This window comes from Kwoniella shandongensis, chromosome 12 (genome assembly GCF_008629635.2).
Source record: "Kwoniella shandongensis chromosome 12, complete sequence".
Classification (NCBI taxonomy): Eukaryota; Fungi; Basidiomycota; class Tremellomycetes; order Tremellales; family Cryptococcaceae; genus Kwoniella; species Kwoniella shandongensis.
Window position 1 is genome coordinate 475,888 of NC_089298.1, and position 15,715 is coordinate 491,602.

General features: G+C 50.1%; 8 protein-coding genes across 8 annotated transcripts; 4 read left to right on the top strand and 4 right to left on the bottom strand.

The window, feature by feature from the left end:
- Positions 1-431: 431 nt before the first annotated feature.
- CI109_106464 (uncharacterized protein) lies at positions 432-1,969 on the top strand (the record flags this gene model as incomplete). Its single annotated transcript, XM_032003819.1, has 7 exons — positions 432-491; positions 611-868; positions 1,014-1,205; positions 1,296-1,372; positions 1,434-1,501; positions 1,568-1,673; positions 1,750-1,969. The coding sequence occupies 7 exons, from the start codon at positions 432-434 to the stop codon at positions 1,967-1,969; spliced, it is 981 nt and encodes a 326-aa protein (XP_031861817.1).
- Positions 1,970-2,991: 1,022 nt separating this feature from the next.
- Positions 2,992-4,451, bottom strand: CI109_106465 (uncharacterized protein; the record flags this gene model as incomplete). The annotated part of the gene is made up of 5 exons (XM_032003820.1): positions 2,992-3,227; positions 3,324-3,536; positions 3,692-3,921; positions 4,064-4,259; positions 4,385-4,451. 5 exons carry the CDS (start codon positions 4,449-4,451, stop codon positions 2,992-2,994), a joined length of 942 nt encoding a protein of 313 aa, XP_031861818.1.
- Positions 4,452-4,713: 262 nt separating this feature from the next.
- On the bottom strand, positions 4,714-7,243 carry CI109_106466 (uncharacterized protein; the record flags this gene model as incomplete). The annotated part of the gene is made up of 8 exons (XM_032003821.1): positions 4,714-5,203; positions 5,259-5,458; positions 5,521-5,684; positions 5,743-6,319; positions 6,388-6,531; positions 6,600-6,718; positions 6,784-6,879; positions 7,033-7,243. 8 exons carry the CDS (start codon positions 7,241-7,243, stop codon positions 4,714-4,716), a joined length of 2,001 nt encoding a protein of 666 aa, XP_031861819.1.
- Positions 7,244-7,816: 573 nt separating this feature from the next.
- Positions 7,817-8,981, top strand: CI109_106467 (uncharacterized protein; the record flags this gene model as incomplete). Its single annotated transcript, XM_065967843.1, has 5 exons — positions 7,817-7,853; positions 8,009-8,303; positions 8,380-8,495; positions 8,657-8,905; positions 8,956-8,981. 5 exons carry the CDS (start codon positions 7,817-7,819, stop codon positions 8,979-8,981), a joined length of 723 nt encoding a protein of 240 aa, XP_065823915.1.
- Positions 8,982-9,028: 47 nt separating this feature from the next.
- Positions 9,029-11,353, bottom strand: CI109_106468 (uncharacterized protein; the record flags this gene model as incomplete). Its single annotated transcript, XM_065967844.1, has 4 exons — positions 9,029-9,163; positions 9,233-10,548; positions 10,634-10,807; positions 10,933-11,353. 4 exons carry the CDS (start codon positions 11,351-11,353, stop codon positions 9,029-9,031), a joined length of 2,046 nt encoding a protein of 681 aa, XP_065823916.1.
- A 539-nt stretch (positions 11,354-11,892) lies between these two features.
- CI109_106469 (uncharacterized protein) lies at positions 11,893-13,122 on the top strand (the record flags this gene model as incomplete). The annotated part of the gene is made up of 7 exons (XM_032003824.1): positions 11,893-11,954; positions 12,076-12,210; positions 12,293-12,377; positions 12,514-12,733; positions 12,838-12,872; positions 12,930-13,009; positions 13,104-13,122. The coding sequence occupies 7 exons, from the start codon at positions 11,893-11,895 to the stop codon at positions 13,120-13,122; spliced, it is 636 nt and encodes a 211-aa protein (XP_031861822.1).
- Positions 13,123-13,297: 175 nt separating this feature from the next.
- On the bottom strand, positions 13,298-14,677 carry CI109_106470 (uncharacterized protein; the record flags this gene model as incomplete). The annotated part of the gene is made up of 6 exons (XM_032003825.1): positions 13,298-13,392; positions 13,495-13,546; positions 13,602-13,627; positions 13,896-14,287; positions 14,467-14,524; positions 14,638-14,677. The coding sequence occupies 6 exons, from the start codon at positions 14,675-14,677 to the stop codon at positions 13,298-13,300; spliced, it is 663 nt and encodes a 220-aa protein (XP_031861823.1).
- A 369-nt stretch (positions 14,678-15,046) lies between these two features.
- On the top strand, positions 15,047-15,712 carry CI109_106471 (uncharacterized protein; the record flags this gene model as incomplete). The annotated part of the gene is made up of 1 exon (XM_032003826.1): positions 15,047-15,712. The coding sequence occupies one exon, from the start codon at positions 15,047-15,049 to the stop codon at positions 15,710-15,712; it is 666 nt and encodes a 221-aa protein (XP_031861824.1).
- Positions 15,713-15,715: the final 3 nt, after the last annotated feature.

Here is a 15,715-nt window from a genome sequence, read left to right on the forward strand (position 1 = left end):
TAGTACAAGAATTCCAGTTAGGAACTGCGTGTGTGCAGAGTGACTCACTGGTTAGGCACGATGACGTCAAAGTTCGGTGGAGGTGCGAGATTATTGCATTCTCGTTAAACCTTGCCGATGCCGATAGGGAGTGGAGTTGAGATGTTGGGTAGCGTGAGTTTATATCGCTGAGCCAGGAGAGTGTTCCATCACTGAGAACCAGAGAGGTCGAGGATTTGATCCTGGCCTAGGCTCATTGGCCATTCGACGACGTCATTCACAACCGGGGAATGGGATAAGGACGTTTGATCATCTGACGAAGGTAGGGGGTGTGTTAGCTATCCTCTGAGAGGGTATAAGTACGTAGCGATGTGAATGCAGATGTGGCCCGATTTCCGCTCTCTTTGAATAGACAGGTTTTACAAGAACGTATCTGAATAAACATAATCAAAATGGAGAAAATTCAATCAGTTGTTGACTCGGTTACTGGAGGTGCATCCGCTATGGCTGCTGTGAGTAGTCAATGCCAAGTTCTATCCATGCTCGCACTTTGGTGCTTCTCGACGAACAAGATGCAAATCACAAGATGTCGTGTTCCAGCTGCTGATACATCATACTTTCGTGTCTTTAGCCCGGCGGTGAAACCGCTTCCAAGGGATCGTTCGCCAAACCCGGTGATTTCCCTATCGAATCGCAAGTCGACCGTGCCGTCGGGATTCAAGATGATATGACCAAGAAACCCGATCCTGCCACGGTCCAAGAAGGTGATGAAGGTTTCACCCAGTACAAGGCTGCGAAGAAGTTGTTGGGAAAGAAGACTATCGTCACTGGGGGTGATAGTGGCATTGGACGAGCAGCTGCTGTCATGTTTGCAATGGAGGGTGCGGATGTGAGTGGTTTATCTCTCTCTCTTTGACCCGTTCTATCTACCACCGTTGGTCGAATCAAATCGAAGTGAAAGAGTCTCGCGCTCTGCAATGGTTGTCACTGTGTCCTTCTTAACTTGATACTGACACTCTTCTTTCCCACTACAGGTCGCACTCGTCTACCTTCCCGAAGAACAAGTCGACGCCGAAAAGTCCAAAGAACTCATCGTCGCGGCTGGCGGCCAATGTCTCCTCTTCCCTCAGGACATCCGAGATGAAGCAGGATGCAAGCGTGTCATCGACAGTGTCGTCCAAGCTTGGGGAAAGATTGACGTCTTGGTGAACAACGCGAGTGTCATGGTGAGTGTGGCATTGCCAATTTGTCGCTCCATCGAGTCCTCGCTCAATAGTCTATTTGTGGCCAACACGCTGACGATCGTACTCTCTTAGTACTCCATCCCTGATATCACCGATATCACTACCGAGCAATTCGACAGGACTATCAAGACCAACATCTACGGTACTTTGTGCGTATAGAGAACCGCTTGATTACTAATCGTCAAAGGCTAATTCCTCGACCTTGTTCAGCTTTATGACCCGAGCTGCGGTCCCTCACATCCCCAAGGGCGGTTCCATCATCGTCACTGCATCGCAGGGTGAGTTTTACCTCCCGTATACCTATGCAAGAAGCATCCTTGATGCTAATTGCTTTCGCACCGCAGTCGCCTACGCCGGCCCTCCCATGCTCGTCGACTACAGTATGACCAAGGGTGCTCAAGTCGCCATGGTCCGATGTCTTTCCAACCAGCTGCTTTCCAAGGGTATCAGGTAAGCGCTCCCTCTGTGTAACTTATCGACCGAGTCAACAGAGTTGACCAAGTTTCGCTCGCGCTCTCCCATTCAGGGTCAACGCCGTCGCTCCTGGACCCGTGTGGACTCCTCTCCAACCAGCTGCAATGGATGAGTCTCAGATGAAAGAATGGCACAACAGCCCCGCACCGATCGGGCGCATCGGTCAGCCTTCTGAGCTGGGGCCAGCATATGTGTTTTTGGCGAGTCAGGATGCGAGCTTTATCAGCGGACAGACGATCCACGTTAACGGAGGTGCGATCGTTGCTGGATAAGCGGGGGTGGAGTTTGTGACGTCAGGACTTGCTCTGTTCGAGTCGAGAATGTTCCGTTGTGGGCGTACGGTATTGCTGTAGCTACTAGTTGAGTGATATGTATGGATATTTGAGTGATTGGGATGTGATGAAGCAGCAAATCGAGGATTGATGAAGAAGATGAACATCGTGTTAAGTTGGCGAAACCTTGTTTCACCGAGTGCCACACTCGTTGGTGTGCCACATACTTCTTACGACGGCGCTGCGATGTTATCCTACATGTAATACTGTCCAGGCATAGTGATTCAAGCGCTATGTCTTCGAGCGGGTATGTAGCCCGACCGGCTAAGGTGCATGTATGGTCGTTACAGCACAGATGAGGGAAACACGATTATGGTGCGGCTTCGCTGTGAGATGAGCGGCAATGATACCTCAGACGCGGAACGATATCACTATGGCTATTCTATCGAAAGGTATGAGGGTTGCGCTCGCTTGACAAGCATGTGAAACACCCGATCAAACAACATGCTGTCGAACAGCGAGTTTCCTTCGATTGGAACGCTCAACTGCTGCTGCCGGGCAGCGTGTCGGCTGATTACCAATGCAGGTCGGCGCCATCATACCTGGACTGGAGTGGAAGTCACTCCAACTGCTAACAATACACAGATCACAGGAAAAAGTATGTTACAATCTAAAACCCCCTTCTATAGTATTGACTACCTAGCAAAGCTAGATAGTGCATATGTCTTTTTTGCGAGCTGGGATGTGAATTCTATCACGGCTCAGACTGTGTACGTAAATTGAGGTGAAGTCACTGGCGGACCCGTCTATCCAGATTTGAGTAGATCAGCTGTGTTACATCAGAAACTAGCTCATGCTCTCTGCCGATACCGCACGAAGTGTGTGTACAGTTGTGTGGAACCCTCCAATCTCGCTACGTCAGGATCTGCATATCATCATTGTAATCGTTAAGTTCAGCTACAGTACGTTCTCATCAAGTCCTCCTTCTCTGCCTCAGGCCTTATCCTGTCTGCCTCCCCGCCTCAAGCAAGCTCGTACACCCTCTTCGCATTATCTCCCATGACTCCCGTCATCTCCTCTACTCCTTCACCTAGCTCTGACACCACCTTCCTCAAAATCGTATACCACTCTCCGTTCGCGATGGGCTGCTCGAGTGTACCAGGGATAGGGGTAACCTTTTCAAGATCAGGAAGTGGTAGAGCCGGGGTGGAACCGAAGATGATTCGATGGGTACCAAAGGTCTCGATTGCGGGTGAAACTACATCATGATCAGCACAGTGAAACCAGATGAAGTCTAACTTTGACTGCGGGACAAAGAACAAGACGGTTAGAAGGCTATGTGAACGACACTCACTGTACATTCTTAGTACCCTCTCCAGCTCTTTGGAATCGTCCCACCACTTCCCGTTCTGTTGCGCTTGGACAACATCGACCACAGGCGGAAGCGCTTTGAGGAACACGTTGGAATGGAGAGATAGTTGAGAGAGTCGAGCGATGTGGTGATCGTACTGCTCCGAATTGAGTAGCGGGGACGAGGGGAATGTCAGCGGAGGAGGGAGGATGCCGGCTGGACAAAGGCGAGATACACTCAAGTCAGCGCAACGTCTTGGACACCAACTGCCAGAGATTGAGACCAGTAGCCTTGAACGACACGGTCATCGTTTAAAGGGCGATTATAGTTGTCGCCTTAGTGGAAAGATGAAACGGCACAATGCAACTCACAAATTACAATCTTCCCTCTCTCTACCTCCTCTCCCAAGGCTATCGGCTTCCCCCAACATCCGTCCAATGCATCCACCGCCTCATCCAGCAAATCCCATTCCTTATCTGTTAATGGGAAAGTACAGGGGATGATGATATCGACCGCGCCTTTGGCGATGTTGGTGACGGAGGGTGGCGAGGCGAGAGTCAGGTTGAGGATAGTAGGGTGGATCGTGAATGGCTTGACACCGCTGCGATGGGTCGAGTCGAATGGTGCATGTCAGCGTAATACTATGCCAACATGTAAGATATGTTGTAGCGATATGGTTGTGCTGGCTCCGATACGCAACGTAGCAATATTGCGAGGATTATGTGGGCGGAGACGACACTCACAGGACAGCCTCTGCAGGCTGAGCGCTCACATCCATCTTCACCTGCACGGCCGACTTCACAGGAGGTTGGGGATACCCCTGCGGCAAGTTCGTGAATAGCGGATCAGGCGTCGGTTCAAGAGACGTCACAAAGGAGTGAGAGTCGATGATGAATGATGGGTGGATAGAGGTCGGAGAAGGAGGGAGGGGTGCTGAGCCTTCAAGTTCAATACAAGTCAGTGACTCCATGCGAAAATACGATCATGTCATTCTCCGCGAATTCACCCCTTGCTCTTCTCTCTTGACGATAACACTGTTCAGGGTGAGGGTCAACGCAACGTACCAGGTGCGAGTGGTCCTTGAGCTGTGAACAGGCTCTTGGGCAAAGGAGGAGGACGACGAGGAGGCATTATTGTTGACTAATGTAGAGGTGTTCAGGTGAGGTTCTCGTGTATATGAACCGGGTGTGAGTGAATTGTTGTAAAAGTAAAGTTGAAAGGGAAGCAAAGTCAACTTATTGTTTAGTGTTAACTTGTGCTGATTACGCATTGATCGAGTGAATTACCCTGAATACAGTTGCATCATTATTTATTAACTCACTGCAAACCTGAAACATCACAAAGCATCATTATTATGGTATAACATCGGGATTATACAACATTTATCAATCAACTATGGAGAAAAGGTGATCCATCCAACTGGCTGAGGTTGTGCAGGATGAACCTCTATAATGGGCGGTGGCACACCCTTGCCACCTTCCCCTATCAGATCTTCCAAATTCGAACTTGTCGGAGGACTGCTCAACGACATCGACGCTCTACTATCTTCCGTATCGACCGAGTTGAAACTCGTCCACGAAGCATTCGACATCTTCCTATGCGCTTTGCCAGCAGGTGGAGCAGGTGCCTTTCTTCTCCTAGGCGGTGGTGTCGAGTTTCCTGATCTTGGCTGATCAACTCCGGAGTACGTTGATGCGGAAGAAGAAGGACGGCCAGGGGTGAGAGACGAAGATACATCGTTGAGAGAGCTTTGCCGAACAGGATCGCGCGAGGTATAGATGGAAGTGCCGAGATGATGTTTTGGAAGTGCAGCTGCTACAGAATCAAGCGACAACGTCGAGGCGGTCGAATCCTGTCGAAGCGTTTCTCTGACATTCTCCGCGCTGCGAACCATGCGTCAGCCGATATTCATAGACAAAACGACGTTACCAAACTTACCTGTGACTCCTCTCCAGCTTCCGAGGCTCTTCCAGGCACCGATCGACCAGTCTCGTTGTGGTCGCATCGACGTCCTTAATGTGACTGTTCGAAATCAATGATCGTAGAACCAGCTTGATCTGAGGACGCTTATACGGATCCGCCCGCAATTGGGTGTGGTTCAGGAGAGGGTACAGAACTCGTAGGTACGTATGACGTAGCTAAAAAAAGAACCACAATTAGCATCTCCGAGAGCCTAATCAATGAAAAAATCATCACTCACTGCTGAACATTCTTCCGGTAAATCGACCAACTCTCGGATGAACACGTCTAGCAGTACTCTGAGATCGTTTGTAAAGAAGTACTCTTGGGTGCCCGGGGTCGTAAAAAGCAGATAGAGAATCTTCAGGATGAGCAACTGCATGCACAGATCGTCTGGCGAGTTCTCTGTAATACCCGCTCCCATTAGCACGACAATTCATGTGTCCGATCGGCCGATACTCACCCGCTCTGTTCAGCATGAAGATCATATTCTCTCCAAACGTCTTACTACTCCCCAATCTCCTCATCAACACCACCAATACTCTGTTGTTCCGCTTCGCATCTTCCGATTGGTCCTGATTGTAGCCTGCCATTGTACCCGATCGTGCTCGATGGTGATTGCGCACAAGACAGGCGGGCGCTAGTAATCTCGATCTCAGCGATGGCTTCTCCGGCTCCTCAGGGGTAGCTGGGATGTCTTCCGGCTCATCGAAAACTCGAATATGGCTTAGAGGGGCTGATGCGGATAGCAGACCGTTCTCCCCGTTCTTATCTACGGGCTGTCGCGATTTGGAGGGTAGCGTTGCAACCATGAATTGTTCGTTCAGGGCGACAATCAGCTTGATTACGGCGTAATTCAACCTCTCGTCCTGCTGATCTCGCGTGGTCTCGACAAGGTCGAAAAGGTGATCGATGAAAATATCGTCGAATTGAGCAAGCTCGTTTGCAGTGAGCTTCTGCACTCGACAGACTTCGTACATCAGGTTTGTAGCGGGTAGTCGAAGTCGGGTTTCGATGGGCGGTAAGCCTAAGACGAAGGTCTGTCATACAAAGTTTCAGCTCATCGGTCAAAACACAGTCTCTGCCAAGCGTGTTTGCCATTACTCACCTCTTCATAGTCCAGTCCGACCACCTCGCCTAAAGTCGGTAGTAATTTCCTCCACTTCCTGTGAGACTTGAACAAGCTGGGATGTCGGTGGCCATAATACAATATTAAGTGATACAGGATGAACAGGTCGTGCGGGTTGGTGTTCTGCAGAACGAGAATTAGCATCTCTCTGCCCCAGAAACGTTCATATGGATCTGAAAAGAAGGACTCACCTCTTGCGCATCCGACATCATGATCCCAACCATCCTTTCATAATAATAAGTGAACAATTCCGAATCTAGTAACATTGCGATGGCATGATACATCTCGCTAGGACTGGGAAGGTAGGTGTCTAGGTACAACGAATTGTCAACTTAGATTATTCGGTATCACAACAGTCGTATCCAAATGACTTACCGTGGTATGCCGCACAGAAGGTCACGAACATGCGTAATGTATTATCGAGTTGAGTGAGACTTGGCGCTTCGGGTACAGTGACGATCAATTCGAGCTCTGAAAACACACTGTCAGCTACAAATTCACCTCAACACGAAGGGGAAACCACCACTGTGCGCCCGCTACGGAACAAATGCAGTTCCCTAGCTGCACAGTGGACGCCAGGTATGATGGAGGATTCGAAGGGGAATATGAACATGTTGCACTCACCATGCCAAAACTGATCTGCATTATGCACTCTCACATGAACGTCCATACTCCCTCCTTCCAGAGGTTCATCCCTGACCTTGGAAGCTATCGATGTCGGCTCTTCGACCACCTCACCATTCTCGGCTATCGTTCCGCTCTTCGATCGATGATTATGAGAATGGTGATGATGATGACGGTGGACGCTACGGACCGACCCTTCGCGATGGGGCATGATGAGCACCAAACGCTTCTACGCTCCTGATTGACCAAGTCTATCTGGTAGTGGAAGAGGGAGTGAGTGATGTCGGCAGACCTGAGAGAGAAGTGCAAGATCTGTGTTTATGGTCTGCCGACGGGTGATCGCGATGAGTTGAGGAACAGCGACGTCTGTTCTTCTGAGCTCCCTTTCGAAATTATTATAATGTATCCCTTTCTCGAGAAGACTAATAGTTGATATGATAAAGGCAAGACGGCGAGTCGATATGATAAAGTACGGTGATGTATTGCAATGAGCTAGGTTTGCAACATTATCATTACAAGATGCATGATCACGATTGTCTTAGGTCTCGCTATAGCTCATCACCGCTCTGACGGACCGGGAATTGCCTAAATCAGTGAATGGGTGTTCCCCCCACTTTAGAAACGAGACACCTCCACCGTACCAAGCACTCACCGATATTTTGCTCATTCGACCAGAGGTGTCCATCAACGAAGTGATCATCGTTGTCTCTTCTCAACAGCATAGACTCAGACTCAATCAACCTGTAAAGTATCAACATAACTGCTGCGTGTGAATCAATCGAACATGTCATCCTCCCGATTAGAAATACTGAATGATGGAGGTGAGTTCTCGTGTGTCGCTCGCTCCTTGGCAACTCCTTCTTCATTCGTGCTCTTAAGCTCTGATATACGAAACACACTTTCCACTTTTCGACGGTATATGACTTGACTTTCCCAAATGGATAAGCTGACCTTTGTTACTGCCATTCTTATAAAGGCCTTCGACACGACGCTCGACGACCATACGAACTCCGTTCCACCTCTTTCCTCCTCTCCACTCACACTGCTTCCTCCTCTTCCTCATCATCATCTTCATCAGGTCTCACCCCACCCGATGGCTCTTCAACCGTCACTCAGGGACTCACATCTGTCCAAGTGACAGTTTTCGGACCGCGTGAACCTAAACAGAGGAGTCAAGCGGCACATGATCGGGCCACGGTCGTCGTCGAGGTTGGGGTTGTACCATGGGCCGCGGGTGGAGGAGGGGGAGCAAAGAGGACAAGAGGTGATAAGTGCGTATCAACTCCTGCTTTTCGCTCTTGGGGTGAATTATGTCGTGTCGGAAACTGATTGGATATTTCGTTCTAGACGATTACAGGAGATCGGAGCGGCTATTCGTCAGACATTCGAACCTGTCATCATGACGCATTTGTATCCTCGGAGTGAGATCGCGATCAACGTGCAAGTCCTTGCAGCGGATGGAGGTGGGTTATTCTCATTCGGTTCTTGAGAGGAGAGAGGAGAAAGCGCAGGAAAGACGAACCTCCTGGCCCTTACATTTCTCGCCGGGCGACCATTATTGACCTGGGCCCGCTTCTTGTACTACGTACGACCATGCTGACCCTGATGCTCAACTTGCTCATAGGAATCCTTCCCACCTCAATCAACGCCACCACTCTCGCCCTCATCGACGCTGGAATCTCGATGCTAGACTACGTCACATCCATCTCTATCGGCCTACATCTTCTCCAACCTCTCCTCGATCTATCCCAGCCTGAAGAACTCGATCTGCCCATGTTGGTCGTCGCATCTCTCCCTTCATCGGGTAAAATCACACTGGCACAGATGGAAACGCGTTTGCATGTGGATAGGTTCGAAGAGATGCTAAGTCTAGGTGTGGAAGCTTGTAAAGTTCTCAAGGATGAGATGGACAATGTCGTCAAGGAACGGACGAGAAAAGTGGTAGATAGGATGAACGTCAGAATAGGTACAACAACAACGAGTAGTAGTAACATGGTTATCGACGATTAAGGATGAATGTACCTTCGTACCCTACAAATGCTTCCGGTGTAAATGTATCCCTCCATCTACCAACAAAGATATCGCCAGAAACCACATATCCTCGGTAGATCCATTTCCCTCGAGAGTCGGGCTGTAGCACCACAGAGAGATTAGCTTCTGTCTCTGTGTCGGGAACTACGATTTCAGAACTTGCACTCACCGCGTATTCCTTGACGAGGGTAGCCATCCCGTCCCAAGCTCTCACTCTTCCTTTGAGTATGAACTTTCCCCAAGCTGAATGTCCCGTCCCCGTCAAGATCATCTCCAAGCCAGCACTCTCTCCTCCATCGTCTTCCTCCAACATTTCATCGATCTCATCCTCAGGAACAGCTTCGTACCCCTCTATAGCCTCCACTTGATTTCGGATCGTCTCTCTCAGCGTTGTAGCTTCAGCAGCAGCAGAGGCGAGATTGACAAAGGGGGTGGCGGGTTGATCGGTTGGGAATCCCGCGTTTATCATGGGTCCAGAGAGTGGTAGACCGGTAGATGTCTTGTTCTTTCCTTTCCCCTTGCGTTTGCGAATAGCTTTCTCAGCTTTCATCTTTCCGAACTTTCTCAGACTAGCGTCGTCGATCTCGGGAGTCGCAGACGATGTCGCCACGCTCTCCTGTTCTTCCATGATCACATCGGCGTTCTCGGTTCCGTCTGCTGCCTGCTCTTCCTCATCATCATCATCCTCTTGATCCTCGTCTTCCTCTTCGTCTTTCTCCTTCGGCTTCCTGATCCAACCCTTCTTCCTGACCCAAGTCTCCGTTATTCTCCATACTTGAGCTTGTTCGCCATACGGACCCTCATACAACGCTCTCGCCTGACCCGCTAGCATTTCCCTGAAAGCGTCGAAGTCGAAGAACGAGAACGTTCCCTCCCAACATCCTTCCCAGCATCCGCGCCATGCTCGGCGTTTCATGCCCGGGGTCACGGAAGGATCGTAACATCTCACAAGTCGAGTGAAGTCCCGATCATGGGTCGAGGAGTCAGCGATGAGATGGTGGGCGGCGAGGGATGCAGGAGTTGATGAAAGGGGTGTTTCGGTGGACGCTGTCGGATCGATAGCGGAGGGATCGCTAATCGATAGACGAGGGAACATCCCTCCAATGGCACCATCGCCGTTGATATTGGGAACACCTCCATCTCCTTCTCCCCCCAAGGCCATGTATGGCGGAGTGACCGAATCCAAGTCGTCCAACTCCTCTCCCGGTTTCCGATAGAAAAATCTCAATATCGCCGCATGAGCCAAGAACGGCGGACAAAGTTCCACCCTCCTCCCATAATGTTCGACTGTCACGAGTCGACTGCGTGGTTGTAGGTCGGCTACGAATGGGTTAGGATTGGGATTCTGGCTTGTCTGTCCGACGAGGGGTAAGTCGGGTATTGTCCAAGGAGCAAAGTACAATTCGTATCGCTGGGCAGCGAAGACATAGGGACGAAGGACGAACATGCGTTCTTCACGTTGTTCAGGTGTTTCGTCGGACGAGCCTATAAGGTGTAAGGCAGTCAGCAAAAAGGTTTCGCCCACTCTGTGATGAGCGACTCCTCGAATATGCGAAAACAAAAGACCCACCTGAGCCATTGACAAGCCAAGCTATCCACATGGCTAATGATCTACCCACCGTCTCAGCAGGGTATCCAGGCTCCACCGCAGCTGCCAGCATCTGTTGTTCATGGTACAAATCAAGGAAGGTCGACAGGTCGAATATCGCCTCGGGTCCAGACAAGTGACGCAGATTCTTGCCATCTAGGTAGAGTAGTCAGGTATCAGCGATGTTGTTAAGCTCAGGACAAATCCACAGAGACTGTCTAAGGACACACAATATGCTCCCGCCATATCAAGGAAGCAAAAGTGAGTCTTGATCAACTTACCATTCTCTATCAACATGAAATAGATGACCCAAAGATCTCTTTCCTCTACCAATCTCACATTCCCCCTTTTTACCATCCCTCTCAATCTCATCAAGCTCTTCACCCTCATTGACAGTTCCATTGTCAAATCTCTCGCATTGAGTCTATCTCTATCCACATCTTTCCCCTTCGCCTTTCCATTGGAGACATCGTCGTCTGCAGTTGGTCCCAGACCTAGACGTCTTTGTGCAGCTTCGACATCGAAGTAATGTCGGAATACACGGGCGTACAATCTCGGATTGGATGTAGGAGAGACCGCTTCGTATATCGTTCGACAAGTCAACAGTAGGTTGATAGGTGGGATATCGATAGAACGGGGAGAGAGGGAGATGAGGTGGTAGGTTATTTGCGAGATGATCTCGGGTGGTATCGCAGCGAGCATTTTGAATGTGTCTTCTCTGATGAATGCAGAGTGTACACAGTTGATATATGTTATTTGTATGACAGGGATGTAGCGTTGGAAGGGAGTCGTGAATGAAGATGTTCACCGACGTGATGGTATTCGATGCGTATGCTTGTTCGTGTGATCTGACAAACACACTTATTTAAGCGAATCATCAACGCGACATGAGCAAACTCGCCCGGGGGAAACGCCAAGAGAGTAGGTATCTGACGGCCCGCGGCTCAATCGCATTACGGTCTTTTAAATCATTAGTAAGACGTTTGTAATCTCACCAACAATTCATTACAATGCCCAATACAAATTTCAACGGTTCCTGTGTAATGCCGGCGGTCCGGGCTGATTGGGGACCCGCATTGTTGACATCATCCCAAAGCACAAAGCACGACATGAGCGTGTGTGTTTCCGCTCGGGTTGACGGTGATCAATCCGTGTAACAGAGTAGATATATCATCTTCATATTATCGACAGCTTCCTGTTCGAACTAATATCCATCTCGTCGCTTGCTCTCAGTACACACCATGGCTCTCCCACAATCGCTCACATTCCTCAGACAAGGTACCGGAGCCCAAGTGCTCGAAGTGTAAGTGCCGTCCGGTTCTCATTCATTTACCCATGCCCATTCGTCATTGCCTTCCCCATACACAAGCCGTCTTGTACTGTTCGTGTGATCAAGACAAAGCTAATTGATCACGACCTGATAGCTACCTCGACCCTCTCTGTCCATTTTCGGCCAAGATCACCCGTTCCCTCAATGCGAACGTCATCCCCCTTCTTTCCAAGGGTGGCAAGTACGATGGGAAGCTCAGCCTGATCCCAAGGCTGTACGCTCAGCCCTTGTAAGTATTCCATGACAATACAAAGGTCATTTCGACAGGTAGTCAAGTCGAATTACGTAGCTGACCACACTCTGGCTTTCAGCCACTACTTTGGCCCATTCCATATCGAGGCGTTGCTCGTTTTCGGGAAACAATACCCTGATCTCTTCTGGGACTACCTCTTGGCCGTACGTACTATCTCTCTCCATTACACTACCCCGCACCACTCCTTTAGGTTTGTGACCGACCGAGAAGCAACGTCTCTACCCTCAATCCATCTGAAAGTGGAACGTACGATCTGACCTATTTTGGTGGACTCCACAGATCTATGAACACCAAGAAGACTTCTTCAACCAACGCGCTTCGAATTCCACACCATCTCAAGCGCGAGACAACCTCGTCCATCTGGCCGTATCGGTCCTCGAGTCCAAGGGAAAAGCGAAAGGACCGCAATCCAAGGTCTTTGGAGAGTTGAGGGACAGGCTGGAGAACAAGTCTAGTCCAAATGGCGGGAATGAGGCCATGGACGGGTTGAAACATAATCGTGAGTGCGGCCATGCATACACCCGGCAAAAGAGGTGGAGCGGAGAACAGGAATGGGGAACAGTGTTTGAGGGAATTGAGGCTGATGCTTTATGTGTTTTGTAGTCAAGATCGGTAGACAGAACGGAATTCACGTCACGGTGAGTAGTCCTCCGTTTTCTGTCAGTAGAGCGGTGTGGCTGAAGCCTCTGCGCTAGCCAACCGTCCTCTTCGACGGTCTCAAAGAAGACTCGGTGAGCTCCTCGTGGGGCAAAGAGGAATGGGAGAAGTTCCTGAGGTAAGTGGAGCGGTCTTCAATCAGCTGATCCGACGACGCCCTCCCCGCTTCCCCGAATTGGGTTCTGAGCTGACACCCGTTGCACTCCTCGCAGCGAGAAGTTCTCTTCGTGACTTGACCAGACATCCAAGCTCTGATAAGCAGCTCAATGAGTGCGAGCATTTCAGACGGGACCTTAGGAAGGACTATCAGTACGAATATTGCGGTCACGTAACGCGTAAGAATGAATGTAGGGTATCATTGCTATTATATCTCTGCATCTCTCTACAAGCTTCTCTTGGGAAAGGTCTAGAAATCGTCAATAGACCTGTTGAGATCTGCTTTGAGGTGCTCTTTCATCCCAGGTGGGAGGATAGGTTCGCCCTTGTCATCTGCGACGTAACCTACAAGCGGAAGACATGAGGTCAGCTTCAAGTGACTAAAGGCGTCAGGCGTTCCAGACGGCACCTCGGATGTGAGGCGCTAGGGACGGAGCGGCTACTCACGGAAAGGCATCTCGATGGACTCGTACTTGTTGAAAGTGATCGTTGGGAAGTCCTACGGCGTCACGAGTCAGCGGGCGATCATGGAAGAACGAAGAGTGCAAACTTACAGTATAAGGGATTTTGTCAAGCGGGACTGTGAGGCGTGTGAATCAGCGCTGGTCTCAATGGAACATAATCCAAGCCCCAGTAATGCCCTAGTCATCTCCTCTCCATAGGTCTCTATCACGATGAGCACCCGTCCACGGCATTGTGTGTCTGCCGACTTCCCTTCACCCAGCCACGCTTGACCTCCCTGCTACGCCGTGGGCAATCCTCGTCGCCTACGCCCGACTGTCCCCACTCGTTACGCTCAACGATCCTCACTCGCTTGTTACGCTGCGCTCGCTCGCTGCTGAACTCACCTCCATCTTCCACCACGATCTTGGTCACTCCCACCGCCGTATCCGTTGTCATCTGCTTTTCGCCCAAATGTCTACCTTCGAACCCCAGCTTTCTCAATTCGCCCGTCCTATCCCTTGGCGGATCATCACCCAATATTCCTCCATACAAGAAAACGTCGAAAAGTTCCGCATCTCCAGGAGCTAGGACTTTCGGAGCTCGAGGATCGAGGAGACATACTCGCGATGGGTCGATAGCAGGGTTCAAGGTAGGTAGGAGGGATAAGATAGGTTGGGTGGTAGGGTGGGCCTTGGAAGAGGAGAGATGGGTGGTCAAGGGGGGGATGGAGGTGGAAGAGAGGGAAGTGAAGTGGACGGAGGAGGAGGGGCCGACAAGCGAGAGCATGTGTGAGTATCTGCGGTACGAATGACGAGATTAGTATTGGACGGGATAGTGTAGTCTGCCATGAATGGCGTATGGGCGGATTGCGAAAGGCAATTCAAAGAAGTAGACTTGATCAAGGGGAGACAGAGAGTTGGATGAAGTACAGATATGCCGTCGCATAATCTTGCTATGGTGATAGCACCCACTCACTCTAGCTTGACCCACTCAGGCAAAGCCTTGGTGTTCTCATCATCATCCTCCATGTGCTCTGCGACGATACCAGTCCATCAGCCCATGAAGAAACACAGCGCAGACTTTTGCTGGGGACAAAGCGAGCTAGCACTCTAGTACGTTGCCCAGACCGGCTCGTCGCTTACGCACCGATGACATATTTGTATCCCTTTATCTGTGCTTCTGACATCTTGATTGCGGTATTCTTCACTAGTATTGAAGGACATGAACAATAACAAGGACATCATTTTGGTCCAAGTCGGCTCGAGGGGATTGAAAAATCTCCACAAATCCGTCTGGTTCTCGATTTGATCGCTTTCCGACGGAGCTAACTACGATGGGTTATCCACCGGCCGAGTGATTCGCCGGTGTTGACAACGCACGGTGCAAGTCGCTCGGTATCTTGAAGCCCAGGTTGTCGTGTATCACCGTACGATTATAGACCTAGGTGTTGGTTCTATCCTGCCCGAAAAGACGGTCTGACGACGACGACTTGATCATCACGAAGGTGTGGCGTCAACACACATAAGGACCCACCACTTTCATCTCGCCTCACACAATGTCCTCACGTTATACTATCCGACCTGCTAGTCCATCTGACGCAGTCCAATTTTCACCCTTGTTACAGACGACATTTCGCGAAGCATTCTCTCATGCGGAGGGTATGGATCGCCTCGAGCTGGAAAAGTATCTCTCAAGCGCTTTGTCAGTCGATACGGTGAGGACTTATTTGGAGGACAAGTCGATAATCTGGTTGATCGGTGTGAGTTCGTACCAACACACCGACGCCAATTGCAACAAAACCAACAACGACAACGACAACGACAACGACAACGCTCACGATGACAGAGATAGCGACAAAGTCGAAGCCGACCAACAGGTTATTGTTGGAGTGATCCAACTTAACCTTCCGGAATCTACGAAATCACTCCTCACCTCCCCAACCCTCTTCGAGGCCGTAACACTCCCCAACCCAATCGAGATTCGTAGATTATACATCCACACCTCATTCCACGGCACAGGTCTTGCGCAATCTTTGTTATCGCAAGCAGAACACCTAGCTAGAGAAAAGGGGTTCCAGAGTCTTTGGTTGATTGTGTGGAGTGGGAATGGTAGAGGCATCAGGTTTTACGAGAAGTGTGGGTTCGAGCTGGTCGCGGAGGTTGCGGATGAAGATGGTTGGTTTAAGAGGAAAGATTCGGTCATGCAGAAGTCGTTAGTGTGATAT